General features: G+C 30.9%; 1 protein-coding gene across 1 annotated transcript; it reads right to left on the reverse strand.

Moving 5' to 3' along the window:
- LOC146998513 (uncharacterized) lies at positions 1-10,897 on the reverse strand. The gene is made up of 3 exons (XM_085810196.1): positions 10,742-10,897; positions 2,540-4,082; positions 1-53 (listed from the first exon to the last, which is right to left on the reverse strand). The coding sequence occupies exons 1-3, from the start codon at positions 10,895-10,897 to the stop codon at positions 1-3; spliced, it is 1,752 nt and encodes a 583-aa protein (XP_085666322.1).
- Positions 10,898-19,662: the final 8,765 nt, after the last annotated feature.

The following is a 19,662-nucleotide window of genomic DNA, read 5'->3' on the forward strand; positions in this document are numbered from 1 at the left end:
TCATTTGCGATTATTAGTGGTAAATATGTATTGAAATCCATTTAGAGCAAGATCTGCAAAGAAATGAATGCGGAAGAATCTAAATTCTCAGAAGAGATATGCAATTATCTGATTATAATCAGTAGAATGTGCTTTGAGTTAATCCATATTATGTAACATTATCAAGTGGCTAAAAGTATAAAACACTGGTAATTAATTCTCCTTTCCTTGATTTGTAGTAGTTGAATGAAATGATCATAAGGTAATTTCATGACAAAGAAACACTTAAAAGTCTCATGCCTGAAATCTGTTTGAATGTTTAGTCATAAGGGTACAAGATCTCAAAATATATGTTAGAATGTGTCCACGGTCAAAAAAGGGTTGGAGTAACTCCTATACATTTTGTGTTCATTAAATAATCTTGTACAAATGATTAGGTAAAGGTTTTTAAGTCTTTTGCCATTAGTTGATCCATTAGCATGCTAATATAGTCTAACTTCATGCTTATTTTTACCCTATGTATCAATGATTTCTTATTATATACAGATAATATTAAGTTTTGGTCGTTATTCATACTGTCAATAAATCAATATGAAGAATACATTTGTGATTTAAATTAAAAACGATTAGTTCAGTGTTTACAGATTCATGTGATGTAATGAAAGTTTATAATAAAATTAAGAATATTCTGTGGTTTATTTTCTTAAATGAAACTTTGTTTTTCCTCTGGAAAAAAATCCAAATAGCTTTATGTAAGAATCATTAAAGAGATCTTCATCAATAACAATGTGTTAATTAATGGAAACTATATACTTGTGTCTATATCAATAATATTTTCCTTTGAAATCTGTGTATAAGCCTTAGTAATCTCAAGGTGTGAGATTTATAATGTTGTAATATTCTGAAAAGTCACTTGACTTTAATATGTATGCAAGTTTCATGAAAAATTAAAAGCTGTATAATTTGCATCCATACATAAAAGCAAGAACTATGTATACATAAATTCTACAGTTTTACTGTGTGGAGCAAATCAACAAAAGCATTATCAAAGCATCACTATTAACAGTTTCATCACAAAACAACTACATTGCAGAGCATGTTTCCAAAGTATATCAATTTTTTAAAGTACTGATTCTACTGAAAATGTATTGTTTACAAGATAAATAAATAGCTCTTGCATGCTTCGCCACTTCATAAAATTTTTAAAGATTTTATTTTTATTTCTGTTATTGGTTGTCATATATCTGCATACTTTTGCAGCCCAATGATTTATTTACTGTATGAAATTTATTAATCAATTCTCTTGGAATAATTTAAGTTTTCACTATTCATAAATTGTTATTGTAATAACTAGCGATTCAAAAATGCTCAATAACAAAATACAGTAGCATTTTCAAAAACACTAAGATTTACACTTATATGAATTTAAGAATTTTAAAGCACTTATTATATTTTTGTGGCATTTTTAATCATTTATTTAGAGAAATACCAGCACACTCTCATTTGTCAGCAGATACTAAATTATGATTTTCCTTTGTAATAATCAAGTGCAATTGTTATTCCTGTTATGTTCTCTATCTGTATATGATGTTACTATCTATATTTGACTGAATCTGTAACTGCATATTTCATGCTGAAACTTTTAGTTCTTTTGCACATATTGTTGTGATACGTCCTAATAAACACATTATATGTCGATGTTTTGTAAAATGATGTTGCTAACTGTACTGTATGTGTACCATCAACTGGAGAACTTTACACTAATAATTTAGTAGTGAAATACTGCGACAGAATATGCAGATCAAAAATTGATTAATAAATTACTTGTGTAACTAGCAAGGATGAAGTAGTGACAAGATTAAGAGCCTTTTAAATTTATATACTGTTTTTAATTCATCATATTTTAATTTATAAACTATTTAGAGATTATTTTATATACAATATATTTACATGATAAGATATCAATATGCATGATCAAAAGAATCATGAATTATAAAAGTTTCATTATTTCCAATGGCATGTATAGCAGCTTTCTTGTATGAAGTTGTTGCAATATTTTCAGTACTGCATGGACGTTTTCTTTTCTTTCTCGTAGAAAAGAAATTCTTTTGTTTCTCTGCTTTTTTATTTGTAGGTTCATAGTTCACCATTTTCAATTTTGGCTTTTCGTTCTTTAATTTTGTAATCACTTTATTCAGTGTATTTTCAATATCTCCCAAAGTTATATTATTTACTGTTGTTGATGTTACAAGTTTTGATATGATACTCAGTTGATCTATAATATGGTGCTTGGTTCCTGATTTTTTAAATTTTTGTGCTGATAGATCAAGAAAGGATTTTACATCATTTGATTCTTTAGTTTTAGCTGGCTGTTCTCTATTAGGTAATCTTGTCTTTAAAATTATTGCATGTATATGTTTACAGACACTTCCTTTAATCGTGGCATCTGTGCATGTGCATACAAATGCATCGTTACAAATTTTGCACCATTTACAAACAATGTTACAATTAATGCATTGTGTATGTATTTGAGTAACAGTATATTCAAGAGTAGGGTCACTTTCTGAAATCATATGCCAAGAAAACTCATTGATTTCTGTGATATTATTAGCTGGAAAATTTATTGCTCTGTTGTGTCGTAAATTTGTTTGGTTGATCTTTGATGTGTTTGGCCCTTTTGTTGTTTTGATAAATCTCTGGAACCATTTATCTTGCACCATATTAATAAGCTTCGCAATGCACCTATCAACCCTCTTGTTTTTCAATCCATCAAGATAAGAATATTTTAAAACTCGATGCAGTGCTTCAAGATGATTGTTAGTTGTGATGTTACATCTTTTTCTATAACATTTAGCCCACAACTCACATCTGTTTGCATAATTTGAAGCAAAATAATTAGCAAACTTGTCTGTATCTCTATCAGCAAAGAGTTTGCTGAGGAAATCAGATATCAGTGCTTCAAATTCTTTTATATCATGACATTCAGATACTACATTTAAAAATTTCAAAACTTCCTTTCGTTTTGAGGGGATAATTGAATTTGCTGCTTGCAGCCATGCCTTTTTAACGTGCCAGGTGCATAGAATCCTAAATTTGGCATCACACATTACTGATGTCCATGCAGTATAATATACTGGTGCATCATCACTCATAAAGCAGTTTACAGACAGCAGTCCAACTTTGTCCCTAATACACTGAAAAAATTTTTGCATTGAACCTAAATTTACTCTATTGCTTAGGCAAAAAGCAGCAGGAAATCCTGAATTAAACTCGTCTATGACTAAAACTGTCGATAATTGAAAATCGTAAGCATTAGTCCCATGTGTGCTATCGATGCATATGCTATTGGATCCAAACTTTAAAAGCATATGCTTTTGAACGTTTGTCATTATGATGATGCAGAAGTCACTAATTTCCAAGTGCTGATCTGCTGCTTCTCCTTGGAATTTTACAAAAAGAACTGGATTATCATCTAAACATTTCATTTTTTCTATCCAGATCCTTAAACTGACAGCATCAGTTGGATGATATTGTTCATCATTACCAATACAGTAAGAATTAGAAATGTTATGTATGTCTTTTTTTGTCAATAAATGCTCCCTGTAAATGTCTTCTTTAATACTATTCCTTGTGGAATCTAATATTTTCTGTGGTGGAATGCCTTCATTTAACTTACCTGAAAATATTGCATTTATATGATAATGTTGTATAATAATGTCTGTTTTATATTGAATTTCACAATCAAGTTCATAAAGAAACTTACCTGCAATCACTTCTCGCAAATCTTTTGTTAATGGCAAATGTTCTAGATCTACTGTGTGTCCCACGTGTGTTTGGAAATATAAAATCTTAATTATGCCATTACTGGTAACTTCAATAGTAGATGGACAGTGCCCCTCTATTTTGCAGGTACCTTGTGATTTTATAGCTCTTACACCTTTACTTTTAGAATTATAAAATCCAGATCGATTACAAAGGAAGTAACTCTTTTTCCCACCTTCTTTAAGAGTTATTGTACTTCTCAAAAAGTAAGAAATTTTTTCTCTTCGTTCTTCCTCACTTTTCCATTGTAAGAAATCTAAATTTGAAGGGTAAACATTAGCCTACATACAATATAAAAGCCCATTATAATTGTGAACTAGTGAATCTTTAAAACAAAATTACTAATTTAAAACTAACCAAAATCTTATTTTGGCACTGATTGTAAATATACTGGTCACTTTAGCAGAATATTTTTTCTCTTCAAGAAGAGGAACCTATGTCTAATTGCTCTCAAAACTGATAGTTTTATTTAAAATCTACACTGAAATAAAGTTGCCTAATTTTAAGTCAGAGGCGTAGCTAGAGGGGGGCATCTGTCCCCGGGCGCAGAATCCAAGGGGCGCCAAACTGATGTTACGACATTTTAGAATTAAATGTTTTTCATCCTTGGCAAGCAGTAGAGGGGCACGAAACCTTTAGTTGTCCCTGGGCGCTGAAAACCCTAGCTACGACTCTGTTTTAAGTTATACATTGGCATATTTTTCTTCCTATTTGACAGTTACTAGTACTCGTGTTCCAGCTAAACAAGACTTAAAACATATTCCCCAAAGTTGTATAATAATGCAAGAAATTTATTCTTAAGAGACAAATTGTCATCAGACATTTTCCACAACATGAGTGTCATCTGGCCTATGTCTAAAGTAAAAAAACATTGTAGCCTGTTTCTTGATAACTGATACAATGTGTATAGGTTATTAAAATTTTAAGACATCGAATAAATTTCTTTAAGTAGTTTTAAAATAACATATAATAAATTTTAAGCCTCATTTACATATAATAAAATAAGTGTCTATCATTATGATACTAAACTTACAATTGAAGGTTGCCACTTTAATAAAGATTTTACTAATTTTTTTATTAGGTCCACATCATTTTTGATATCTTCAATATACATATGCATTAAGAGATCCATTTGTGTAATAACAGGATAGTCTTTTTTTTTTAATGAAGCACTGAATTACACGTATAAATAATTATGCAGCAGTGCATCTCTATATATGTTTTTATTATTTAGAAAATGTTTACTTCATATTTCAAATAGTTGAGGAAGAGAAATATTACTTTGAAATATTTTTACTGAAGAATAATGGGGGTTTATCAGGCTAACAGAAAAAAGCAAGATGCTAAGGAAATTATTCTGTTATCAATTATACTCACAAAAATAGATGTATTTTATTCCCCAGCTTGATGAATGAATTTGAAAAAATAGTAATTTGTACTCAGTTTGGGGCTATTCAAATTAAAAACGTTTATCGCAGAAAATGCAAATTTCTAATATCTTACCTTCATATGTATTAAATGTCATTTCAACGGAGTTAAGAGTGTATCCATGTTGATCTCTTGCGTGATTTCTTAACTCTTCAAACGTTCTACATGAAAAATTGCAGGCATTAATAGGACATTTCATATTTCCTTCAGCCACAACAGGTACTTTATGTACTTCCCGAATGTGTTCATATAAAACCTTTTTCTTTTTGTACTTTTTGCAGCAGTACATACATTCAAATACTGCTATCTTTTCATATTCCATTGTTATAACAAAAAGTTATGTACTGCAATAGAAAATAAAAACTTATTTTGTCATCAGATATATTAAGAAATGAATAAAAACTAGTAGCATATGATATTAAAATATTTAATGTTTGACACAAAAAAATGGTAGCATATGATATTAAAATATTTAATGTTTGACACAAAAAATGGTAGCATATGATATTAAAATATTTAATGTTTGACTGAAACTAACACGGCTTGCTATTCTGAAACATTTTTCATTTTTCTTTGTTCAACAAAGGAAATTTCCGCTAAATTTATCTGTTCAAAAGTTTGTCTCAAAAATAAATACTTTACAATAATTTGTAATCACATGTTTAATTACAAGCAAACAATACCTAAATTACCAATTAAAATATTTTATCAAAAAACACTTTTAGCCCGCCAAAAAATATAACTGCAGAGCTCAGCAAACAAGCAACCGAAAATGGCAGGTAATCCTGTGGGGTAAATCTAAAACATCCCGCTTTTGACGTCACATGTGACGTGTACCGTTGACCAATCAAATTTTCCTGCCGAGTTGAAATTTAGTCGCTCCCGAAGAAAACTGACACTAGTCGAGCAGAAAAGAAATGGGCGGAAACGTCCTCTGCTCCGGGAAAACGGAGTTTGCGATGCAGATACCCTCGCAGACAGCGCTAATCGCACCGACGGTGCGAATAGCTAACAGGCTATTCACACCAAGGTCCGTACGGACCTTGATTCACACCACCTACGTTCGCGCATGCGCACAAACAGCCCAGGTACCAGCATTTCACGCCGATTTCCGCAAGGCAGGCGGTAGAGCGAAGATTGTTAACCGTAACTCATCAATAGAAAGGATTGAGATGGAAGGAGAATTCTTTGAGGAATTTCTCGAGAGGAAAACACACAATCTTGGGCCTCAATGAATGTATAGATTTGTAGTTTTTGCTCCTTTAATCTAGATTTCCTATCTATTTAAATTAAAAGAATATATTAATACAGCGTGCCTCAAATTGATAAAATAGTACACATATAATAAATTATGACCATTAACTTAATAAATAAATAAAATGCTTATTTTTTTAATTAATTAATATTATAATAAAAAACTCTGTAATTTATTTATTTATTTATTTTTGCTGATGTGTTCTCGCCTTGTTTTAGATTTATGATTTTATCTGATGGTGTTTTCTGAGTATATGAATATGTTGAAAACCGCAATAGATGATGTTACTTAAGTTAATGTATAATTTTGCATGATATTATATGTATCTAGATCTTATGTGTCTTCTGTTACTGTGTCTCAAGGTAGAGGCTAACATATTGTTTCCCATGTTAAAAAATAAAAGTTTAATTCAAAATTTTTTTAAATTTTAGTTTCCCTGTTATAGCACAAGTTAGCTTCTAAACTAAACTTATACTGTTATGTGACTGGACCCCCAATATTTATATTTTATTATTAATTTTCCCCCATCTTCACATCTATTCAGCTTTACAAAACACACTCATTACACATACCTGGAAGACTCTATTTAATGCAAATGATAACAACTTCCTTTGACTACACTCATGGATACAATCGTGGTGTTTCTTTTTTTTTTAACAAAATTCTCTCATTTCCTTACCTTTTCTTTCTATAGGCCCTTTTTTTTTTAAATTATAAATATAATTTTTTTTTCCTCTCCATTACGTTTGGGCCATTTATTTTTTTACTTTATTTTGTCCCATCTTTTCTTCCTGGCCTTTCGAACTCGTATAAAATATACGAAGTTCCTTTTTACTGTCCTCTGAAATACGAAATTGCCTTTCCTTCGCACCTATGCTTGATTTTTCGCCCATCGGTGCAGAAAGACTTAGCGGGTGCAACAAAAGACATCTGTCTGTCTTGTCTGTCTGTCTGTCAGTTCACCAGCAAGAGAATAATTTGCAAGACACATCGTTAAATGTAGGAAGCTCCGACGTATTTCTGAGCTGTGATTGGTTTAAAATCGCCTACACGGAAACTATATTTGGCGACAATATCGCCAATGGGAAAAATTAAAGACGTCTTGTTTTGCAGCTTTTACATCGTTTTGTCTATGGTGCCTTAGTTTGCCGATTGTAATTGAAACTGAAGTGTGCTTGATTAATTATATTTTTGGCAGAATCCTGAATTTATTTTTTATATGCGCATATAATATTACTTTATATTTGACCTTCCCATGTACATTGACTGAAATGTTCATAAATTTTTATTTCTATACCGTAAATAATATAACAATGTATACACCTATATTTATGTTATTACCGATTTAAATTCATGTTCAAAATGTTTTGAAATTACTGTAACAATAGTGCAAGCTTAGTATTTCGTTTCTTAATTGCTGAAATTTATTAATATTACGTTTAGTTTTGTTTCCTTGTTTAATTCAAAAACATGTCTTTAATTTGTACAGAACCGTATTTATGATACGAGCGTATGTCATTTTTATGTGTGTTTCAGGCATACTGCATTTCATTACAAACATCAAATCTGTGTGAAATAAATATGTTGTAAACATACAGGAAATTCACTTTTTATTAACAATATTTATTATTTGTACTACTGTGTCACATTGTAGTAAATTTCAAACTTTATTTCATCTTTATTATATGGAAATTAGGCTAAATAATATGATGTAGTGGTTCTTTATGTTCACAGTAACAATTACATTTGTTACTCAATATTTTATTCATATTATTTATTCATTAGGCTAAGAAACTGTCAGAGAAAAATTTTGAGCACCTAGAAGAGGAGAAATTAGTTATGTTAAATAATTATTATTGTTTCAAATCATTCTTTATCAGCTAGTGCTACGCATATTAAATACTGAAAGGTTAATATATATTACCACCAGAGTCCATTTATCCACACATAAGACAAATAGTACTTGTAAGCCTCATTTATATTTATGATTTAGAAAAGGCCACTGGGCTGCTCTCACTTATTTCTAATTAGTATCTACACATGCCTTTTCAAGAAAAGAATGAAATAGTGTAACAACAAGGTATGAATTTGCTGCAACATATTAATGCTAGAGTTTAGAACCAAAATAATTTAAAACAAGTGTAAGAGAAGAACAGAGATTTTTAAAAATAATTAAAATTCAACCCTCATATTATAATTTTTGAAATGCAGAGATAAAACTCCTGACTACAAGAGTACGTCAGACACTAAAGTACACCAGATCATCACTCAAAATGCACAATTGTTCTACATCAGTCTCAAGTTGAATTTTGCCCAGAGGGAAAAAATTTTGCATGGATACTTAATCAAAATTTCTCTTCTATAAAGGAGAATTCCAATATTTTTCTTTTGCTGGTATATTGGAAATTTACTTCTTCCTACTACAAAACCATTTAAGCACCAGATCTCTTTTTGTAGGAGATGTGTGTGTGTGTATGAAACTCCATATTGCTGAGAATGAAAATGCTTTCCATTCAATATATGACAACAGGCATGTGATCTCGGGTAGACCAAACTAAGGCTACTGCAGCCAAACCAGGTAGCAAGGTTTTTAGAATTTAATAGTGACTATTTAATAGTGACTATTTTTTAGAATTTAATAGTGACTATAATAGTGACTATTTTTTAGAATTTAATAGTTTTAGAATTTAATAGAATTTAATAGTGTTTAATTTTTAAGACTATGTTTTATTAGTATGTTTTCATGTGAGATAGCTTACAGCAGTTAAGAGAAAAAAATAACATATTCATAGATAGCAGATAAGAATTTTACTATAACAAAATTCTACTGAAATGTGAATTGAAATCAACACGTGTCTAAATTAAACTGATGTATAAGGTTACTTTATTAAGGAATAAAAAGGAAGAGAAATCTGGCATACATATAATTAGTATACAGAAGCACACTGGAATATCTGCTACACTAATATTGTTTTGTTATGTTTAAGCTCTATGTATCCATTCCTTCTAGGATTGAAATATTTGATAATGACAAAGCAATATTAAGTCTATTAATGGGAAGCAATACAAACTGCTTTTACAGAAAACTTTCTAAGGAAAACTGGTCCATGTTTATATGACATAAGGGGAGAGAAGAACCACAAAAATCTTATGTAACCAGCCTGTATAATAACTGAAAATATTTTGTTTATTGTTATCATAACAATTCTATGAATGTTAATAACATGAATATGGATATGCAAAAATGTTATGTTTTAATGTTAATGAAACAACCAGTGTTCAATGACTTTAACTACGCTAGCACTGAAAAAGCACCGAGTACTTTTCAGTACTCGGTACTTTTTTTTACTTCTGTAAAAGAATAATTTGTATTTCAGTTAACCTCCTTTTGAAACACTTTAACTTTCACTAGAACCAAAATAAGTTATCATGATAGAAGAAGCATCTGACTGAACATTTACTCAGCCATTTGGTTATCTTTATATTCAGTAGCATTAGCACACCATGCAGGAATATCATCTTTTATTTTTACAATCTACAATACAAATTACAGTCTTTGTGCAATTCAGTTGCTTCTTAAGATGAGTATAAGTATTACATGTATATTAACAACATAATAATTTAAAATTTAGAAAGATTACAAAACATACCTAAAATATTTTTAGATTTTTAAAACAAATACTGTTTAATATAATCACACAAAATTCTGAAATTTATCTTTACATATATAAAGAAAGTACAAGGAAAATATTAAACTGAAAGAATCAACAAGAACTTTATATTTAATTGCTTTTGATTTTTATAAGTCTGGAAAAATACTCCAATAGAAAAGACATTTTATCAAACTCTTTCCTTAATGAAGTATTCATCCAGTATTTTTATTATGAGCACACAATTACAAAAAACAAGAAATTTAAGATATAGAAATAATATTTACATAATTAGATTTACTGTTACATAAAAAAATCATAACTATAGATGATTTTATTATAAAAAAAAAACTAAAAATCTGTTTGAACTCTAAATTAAAATTTTCCCACAAAAGTGCACACAAGTACAGCATTTGTTCCCCCCCCCCCAAGTTTGCAAAATTTATTAAATATATTCAGTATTAAATGAAGCATCAATTCAAATAAATACATGAACTAAAACATTTTTTCAATTTTCCCATTATATCTTAATAATTTCTTTACTTTAATTCATTAGAAATTGGCTTCTTTATTTTTTTGAATATGTGTGGTCTTCAGAAGAAGCAACATAATCAGCAACTTCACTTGCAACATTTAAAATTTCACCCTTAATAAGATCCATTTCATTCACCAATGGTTTAGAAATTTTATTTCTTCTAGTTTTGGGTTTCTGTTTTGTAGGGGGAAAAATCATGTTTGGCTTTTTATGCTCATAGTTTGACATGTTGGTGAAGGCAGTTTTAAAAACTGGCACATCTAGCTGAGAATTTAAAAAAGTGCTTAAATTATTTAATATTCTGTTTGTTTTAACTATAGCATTATTTTGAGTCACAAGATCTAGTTGTCTTATTTGACTGTTAACCTTCTAAAACCGGGCCGAAATGCTCATAATATAGCCTTCAGACCGGCACAATCCGAAACAGTTTTGCCTCCTCTTTGACATTTTCCTAATGAGAAAAGTCGTTAGTTCCCCTCCATGGATGAAGTAAAATTTACATGTTTGTCGGACGCTTATGTCCCATAGTAGAGGGGTTGCTAGATTTGCAATTTTTTCGATTATTATTTTGCTTTCATTTAAATGAAGTTATAAATAAATATGCAGTACTGGATGCATATCCAGTGCACACTTTATTTAGAACAAAATGTATGCAATGTTTATATTTCACTCACTATTTCTAATCAATCTCGTAAATAATTTGCGAATTTTTTAACTTTGTTTTCACTCTTCATTTATATTCGCGTATTTTCGTATTAGAAATTAGAAAGCGAGAACAAAATTTAACAAAATATAGTAAATACGGACTAGATTTGTAAGTCTGCAGGCTGGAATGCGATTTTTAATAACATATTTTCATTAATAAAATAATGGTAATGACTAATTTAATGAAATAATAATAATAATATTTATTACCATTAGATGATTAGAATGAGATTCAATACAATTAGATTTTGAGATGAACTTACAGCAATAATAAAGCTTTACATAACAATAACAGAGATTTAAATCTGCTTTTTTTCGATAATTTTGTTGTTATAATATAAAAATCAAAATCCGAGATACATTGGTTGCGTTTAATCATTTAAATTTAACAAATATTACATTGGACTATCAGGCAAAGAAGGTATATCTTTAACGAGAATTTTTCTTTGTAAAATTGGCTTTTGTTTATGTTAGCAGAGAAAAAAATCCGTGACTTATACATGCAATCATCAAAAGAATTTTGAGAACAGTTTTAAATGTTCATGAAGAATTAATTATACGTCAATTTCTTTTCATAGGTAGAAATTTCATCTAAAACCATCGTTACATCCAAAGGTTGACGTCTATTTCATTTTCAACGAATATTCTATTTGCACATAATATATTTTCTAATTTATTTTAGAAAGAGTAATCTTTCACCTTTTCAAAAGAATAAGGAAATATTGGGTGTTTACACAATGTAGTAAATCTGTTTTTCATATTTCTTCCAGTAATGAAAACAATTACCCTGGAATATTTTCAAAGCAAAATTAAGAAAACCGTTTGCGCCCAATTTTGCATAAAGTATCTTCTCGTGTATTTTTTTATTTAAAGTGTGCAATTTTCTCTTTGAAAATATCAAAAATCATGAAGAGCAAAATTAATTCCTGAGAAATAACTTTGAAATGCAATAATTCCATCGTAATATGAAATAGTGGAGAAAAGTGCAATACAGTTTATTTATTCACAAATAATCCCCCTCATATGCGTAATTTATGTACTGTCGATTGAGAAATATAGGTTAGTAAATTAAACTGGTTATTTCAATACTTTTCCTTTATCAATATTTTTACGGGCTCTTCAGTAGAGCGGTAAAGGTGGCTGAACACTTGTAGCTCGCTTGGGTTTGAATCCCGGATAAATAGTTGGATTCACGGTTTTTGTGTAACGTAAATGCAAGCCAGCTTCTCTTAGAAAGTCCTCCGCGAAGGCATAACTCCCCTTATACAGGTAATTGTTGTGTGCTTTGATGTAATTCAGTAAGCGAACAAAATTAATCCAATCAATACCGAAGAACGGGTTGATTACATGTGGAGTTTTCCACCAGGAACGTAAATGCGAGCAATTTCTCTTAAAAAGGTTTACACGAAAGCATCCATCCCCTTAAGCAGATAGCATTCGCGTGCTTTTCCGTAATCCAATCCTAATTTTCATACATTTAATAGTAAGTTGACATACACCTTATTACAGACAAAATAACAACCTTTTTTAAAGATATTTTTTTATCAACTTGTCTGAATTCCCTTTATCTCTTGAGGAGTGTAAGAATTTCAGCAAATAAAACTAGCTGAAATTTTATAAAATGTAACTGATGTTTTGATTCAATTTAGAAGTAATGTGAGCTTTTATTGATATTTAAATACTTTTTGGCAGATCTCATCCTAGAAGAGGGTCTAAAGATAAATTGATTTTATTTAATTTACAATGAATGAAAATCATTGAAAGCAATCACTGAATGAATGAAAATCGCAAAAACTATTATGCATACAATTGTCTCTTAGTTATCTCCTGATAAATCAGACAAAATTGCCTGCATAAAAGAAGCACTTTGAAAGAGTTAACAGTTCTTAAGGGTTTTATGCACTCCACAAAAAAATGTCAAAATAAAATCTTATTATTCATAAGTATGAAAAGGAAGTAAATGATAAAAGCAGTTTTACCTATTTTCTAGAAGAGCATTAAATCTAAAATATTAATCTATTCTTATTTGTTATGATTAAAAAACATTAAATATGGTAAGCTTAAAGAGCGTGCAAAATCGCTGACGTTTTAATCATAGCAAATGTCAGTACTAAAAAAATTAGCATTAAAATTATGAGACAGATTGAGAAAGAGATGGCCTCTATTTAATTTTCAAGTATATTGGCACGAGATGAAACCTGCGGTTTTTGCCAAAATGTAGCCAAACTGATAAGAAGAGGGAAATAATGCGTAGCCAGCGGCTACTCTGAGTAGCGACAATGGACCACCCAAAGATCTACAGATAGGCGATTCTCTAAAATGGGGAGGGCATGGATGGTACGACAGTCGTACCAATGCCGGCGTCTGAGAAAGTCATTCTCCTGGTACAACTGCTGTACCAGCCGGCTTCGAGAGGTTAATCTTCTGAATTAATTCAACAGATTTATTAATCTGAGAACTAGGTGTGCTTTGAATAAGAGTATGGATTTTTGAACTGCTTTAGTGAATAAATATTTGAAACAGTGTGTACAATAATGGTGCTTCCAACTGACATTCTCTAATTCAGAAGTCAAACAACAAAAATCAGCGTTATACCTACAAAATTTTCACAGGACTAGTTTCGATGGTTTTACCGAACCATCATCTTCAGCTGCAAAACCACAAATGAACACGATAGGAAATAATGATTAGATAAGATAAGAAAGCCTGGACAAGAATAAGCAAGTGGCGCCATCTGTTGGCGAAACCAGAACTAAAACATAATTTCTCTAAAAGCCGAAGGCAAATTTGGATTGGAATTAGGATCGTTAACTAGAACAGAAAGATTTTTATGAATGTGAAATGCCTCTAGAAAATCCAGTTCTCCAATGGAAGATGCCCTTTGAATAATTTTGGCAGCAGAAAAATTGAAAGTGTGACTTTCGGACCAACAATGTTGAGCAATAGAAGACCTCTGTGTTTCCTTTTTTCTAACATATGCCTCATGTTCCTTGACGCGAAATTTTAAGGCTCTCTTAGTTTGGCCAATGTAAATTAAACCACACTGGCAAGGAATCCTATAAATACCCCAGGAATTCATATCCGGAATGGGGTCCTTGAGTATAGAAGTTGGAATTTTATTGATGGGAGAAAAAACAACCCGAAAGTTAAATTTCTGCAAAATATGTGCAACTTTATAGCTAATTGATGGAAAGAAGGGAATGACAACAGAATTTTTATAATCTCCTAAAATAAGAGTGTGGCTTTTAGTGTGTTGAGATGAGAATTTTTTAACTGCTTGATTAATAATGTTGTGTGAAAAGCCCCTGTCAATAGCTATTGCTTTTAAATAATTTAGTTCTTCTTCAAGGGCTAGTTTGGAGGAGCAAACTTGAAGAGCACGGAAAACATAGGAATAAAATGAAGCTAACTTTTGTTTAGTCGGATGACATGATTTAAAGTGTGGTGGAAGGCAAACCGATGAAGGTTTACGGTAAACTGTAGTACTGAAGTTGGATGTGTTACGTGTGACCAGAATGTCGAGAAACGGAAGAGAATTGCAAGTCTCAAGTTCAAAAGTGAACTGAATAGCAGGATCAATAGAATTCATTGTTGAAAGAACTTTATTTAAATCATCTTTATTACCTTCAAACAGGGTAAAAGTATCGTCTACGTAGCGGAACCATGCCGCCTACTTTAAACTTCCCGGTATGGTTCCGCTACGTAGACGATACTTTTACCCTGTTTGAAGGTAATAAAGATGATTTAAATAAAGTTCTTTCAACAATGAATTCTATTGATCCTGCTATTCAGTTCACTTTTGAACTTGAGACTTGCAATTCTCTTCCGTTTCTCGACATTCTGGTCACACGTAACACATCCAACTTCAGTACTACAGTTTACCGTAAACCTTCATCGGTTTGCCTTCCACCACACTTTAAATCATGTCATCCGACTAAACAAAAGTTAGCTTCATTTTATTCCTATGTTTTCCGTGCTCTTCAAGTTTGCTCCTCCAAACTAGCCCTTGATGAAGAACTAAATTATTTAAAAGCAATAGCTATTGACAGGGGCTTTTCACCCAACATTATTAATCAAGCAGTTAAAAAATTCTCATCTCAACACACTAAAAGCCACACTCTTATTTTAGGAGATTATAAAAATTCTGTTGTCATTCCCTTCTTTCCATCAATTAGCTATAAAGTTGCACATATTTTGCAGAAATTTAACTTTCGGGTTGTTTTTTCTCCCATCAATAAAATTCCAACTTCTATACTCAAGGACCCCATTCCGGATATGAATTCCTGGGGTATTTATAGGATTCCTTGCCAGTGCGGTTTAATTTACATTGGCCAAACTAAGAGAGCCTTAAAATTTCGCGTCAAGGAACATGAGGCATATGTTAGAAAAAAGGAAACACAGAGGTCTTCTATTGCTCAACACTGTTGGTCCGAAAGTCACACTTTCAATTTTTCTGCTGCCAAAATTATTCAAAGGGCATCTTCCATTGGAGAACTGGATTTTCTAGAGGCATTTCACATTCATAAAAATCTTTCTGTTCTAGTTAACGATCCTAATTCCAATCCAAATTTGCCTTCGGCTTTTAGAGAAATTATGTTTTAGTTCTGGTTTCGCCAACAGATGGCGCCACTTGCTTATTCTTGTCCAGGCTTTCTTATCTTATCTAATCATTATTTCCTATCGTGTTCATTTGTGGTTTTGCAGCTGAAGATGATGGTTCGGTAAAACCATCGAAACTAGTCCTGTGAAAATTTTGTAGGTATAACGCTGATTTTTGTTGTTTGACTTCTGAATTAGTATTTATTTGGCGTGTTATTGTGTCTTGACATTCTCTACTTGAAATTTTTGATTTGGTATCAAATTTAGGTTCACACAAACTACTCTGCCCGACTTTTATTTTTTGCACAAAACATATGTGTTTGCATATGACATTCCTAATTACAAAATATAAGCAGTTGCAACTTACATTGTGAATACAAATTTCACACGATATGCATTGCATGACTGTATCTGTGCCCATTTACTTTGTTTTAATATCGCTGACTCTTCTGTGTGTATTTTGTGCTTAACTGAACAAGATATAACCACTGCTGATACTAACAAATGCCCCACAATCATTTTCATTGCCTTGTTGAAAAATACTGGAAAGCATACAGCCTGATGACCTAGTGGCCAAAAAGCTGGCCACTAGGCTATTTGATAAATTAAAAATAAAAATAAAGTTCTTAAAACTATTGCCTATTTGAATAATGCTTATAATTTTCAGCAAAATCATATGCAAATTTTAAAATATTTTAAATGCATTTTTAAACATTTCTTGAAGACCAATTTCCTGTATTATGAGTTAACATTCTTCTTGACGTCTTGTGTAATTCAAGTGTGAAGAATCACAATATTAAAATAATATCACTCCTAAATTTTTATAAAGCAAATCTTTCAATAAACTAATAATATGTTTTTAATTTTTTAAATTGATTTTCCAAATTGACAAAGACATCAAAGTTGTGTCAGCTAAATTGTTCTAGTATCATATGGCAAATTAAACTTCCATATGGAAAATATATGTAACTCTTTTTTTTACTTTCCATTTTTATAATTTTTAAATGAGAATTATTTTAAGGTTTTCAAAAACTTTTTGCTTTAATGTAATGTTATTTGAAAACAAGTTAACTTTTTAAACTTTATTAATTTTAGACGAAATTTTAAAAGTGCTATTTTCAAGACTAATACCAACGTTGGTTGATTACAAACGTATACTAATAAGTTTGGTAACATTTTACATTTATAGTATAATCGCAAAAAATCATATACTGCAAATACCTACACAAAAATTACTTTGCGAATAATCTAAATTTATGCCAAAACTGTACAATTCTTTTCTTCCGGTTACTTCTAATTTAATACAATTCTAATAATAATAGTAATAATATTAACGTATCACTAGCATTACAAGAGCATTATAAAGCAATAGGCAACATCAGATGCCTTTCCTGTTAGATTATGTTGAGTCATCAGCACTTTCATTTCAGTAATGTTTTTCTGATGATATTAAACGACCTAAACAAGTAAAAGGATTTAAATAATTCCATTACTTGGCTAACAGAAGTTTCACGATATACTTTCACGAAAGCTCAATTTTAATATGCTATGAAATCTTATGAGTTTTATTTTCTGATATTTAAGAACTAAGTCCTTCAGTGAAATTAAAAACCAGATTATCGATACTAAAATAACTTTCATTACCTCAAAAAATTAACAATTCTGCATTAACATACTGTCAATATCTCTTCCGTCTTTTAACGATACCATTTCACGGAGCTTCCTTTCTGGCATGGCGTCAACCGAGAGACAAATTCATGCCAAATATGTTCGCCACAGTTGCCAGAAAAACACAGTGGAGCTTCCTTCATTTAACGCAGGCCATTTGCAAGTAATAATAATCAGTTACAAAGACGAAGTCAATCTATATGCATGATAATGTTCAGGAAATGATTAGATAAAATAGGGATTTAATGATGGTTCTAATTGCAAGCGAGGACGAGTAATTAGTTAAAAAATCTTTAGTGTATTTACACAAAGGCTACAGAAAGAGGAATTTTTATGCAAACTTAGAACCTATTCTTATAGCATAGGACTGTCAGAATTTATTATGCAATAAGAAAACTTTCTAAAATGATAATATTCTTATATATTCATCACTTTTTCAGTATCCGCACAGGTTTATAGGTTCAAATGCCATATTTCAAAATCAAAGTTATTTATCAAATAAAACCTTACAAAATCTGATTTGTGTGTGCAAATTTTTAAATCTAAAGCTCTTACATTAAATTATTTCTGTCTTTTAAATTACATCCCATTATTTATTTCAATTTAATTGATTAATGTGTTCTTTGAAGTACTTTTTGTTTCTAATTAAGTTCTTTGAAGCACTTTTTGTGCCCTGAAAATGCCAACTATTTCGATAAAAAAAAAATAAGCTAGCATACAGAATAATTCATTTAATAGTTCATATAATCGCTTTTAATTTATTTCATGTCTAAATTTTCTACACAGAAATCCGCTGTCTAATTTTTAGTATCTTTTATCGGACGAAATTTTTCAAAGAGGAATGAATTAACAGCTTGATTGAGCAAAACATATCTTTAAAGCTAAATGTATTCTAAGAAGTACAAAAAATGTCAACCCGATTTTGCCCCCCCTTCAAATCAGTCATTTAAACTATTCAAACTGTTCAGGAAAAGGATAAACATTGCGAACATAAAAATCTGCCCTTTTTTATATATACTTTAACCCACCGGGCGGCTCGCATTCAAATCTATTTACGTCTCGAAAACTGCAGTAAAAATTAACCATGTTTACAATTTTTTTTTCATTTAGTGTGAACCAAAATTGTCCTGAAAACGGCCTTTGTTAGATTTTCTTCCCCCCCCCTTCTTGTAGGACGATCAACAAGTCGTTTCACTTAAGTGATGGTTTCCTACTGTCCTACTGTACTAAGTGATGGTTTGGAAAGAGTTAATGACTTAAAAAAACAAAGTATCAGTTTTTATGAGAAACAGCCAGTCCTTCGAGAAATTTTTGTTTAAAAATTGGAAGGTCTCTGCAAACAACAATGAACAGATCTTAGAGAACTCCAAGTCATACACTTTTTTCTTTGTCACAAAAATATTGACATCAAGTGATTCCTCTTAAAAAAAGCAGAACATATAGCTCTGAACAGAAGTACATTATCAGTATTGATCTCCTTTTCTAGAAAACCATTGTGATTAGGAAAGGTATTATCATTTTCTTCTAACTAATAATTAAGGCTGCAGTATGCCATCCTCCCCCAGAAGTTTGCGTAGGTGATTCGTTAGTGCAAAATTCTGGCGATTTCGTTCGGTTTGTTTGGTTGCAGCTAAACACTCAAGGGCTATTTGACTAAAGGGAGGGATGCCTTCTTGGAGGACTCTGTAAAGGAAACAGGCGCTCATACACGTTACACATGGGGAAAATCAAGAAAACACCCATGCAGCCAGCCCATTTTCCGAGATTCGAACCACGGACCGAACTATCAATGTTCAGTGATTTTACCGCTCGCCTGCTAGTGGGCAAATATAGTAAAAAGCATTTTTTAACATATAATGGAACATTATTGAAATTCTGGCTTTTTTAAGTTTTGCTTTTCGGATTTCTCTATGCCAAACATTAAATGCCCTGCTACAACCTCTATTACAAAGAGTAAGAAGGGAAACTAATAAAAGACTCAGTCAACGAATGCTTCAGCATGGAATTGCTAATATTCTCGG

This window comes from Stegodyphus dumicola, chromosome 2 (genome assembly GCF_044657685.1).
Source record: "Stegodyphus dumicola isolate Sdum_Otavi_A_Nest chromosome 2, ASM4465768v1".
Lineage (NCBI taxonomy): Eukaryota > Metazoa > Arthropoda > Arachnida > Araneae > Eresidae > Stegodyphus > Stegodyphus dumicola.

Coding starts and splice junctions, on each gene's coding strand:
- LOC146998513 (XM_085810196.1), bottom strand. CDS start 10,897: ATGTCAAACTATGAGCATAAAAAGCCAAACATGATTTTTCCCCCTACA. Junction 4,083..10,741: donor CAAGTGAAGTTGCTGATTAT/GTTGCTTCTTCT, acceptor TATTGTATGTAG/GCTAATGTTTACCCTTCAAA. Junction 54..2,539: donor TTGGCATATGATTTCAGAAA/GTGACCCTACTC, acceptor ATTTCTTTGCAG/ATCTTGCTCTAAATGGATTT.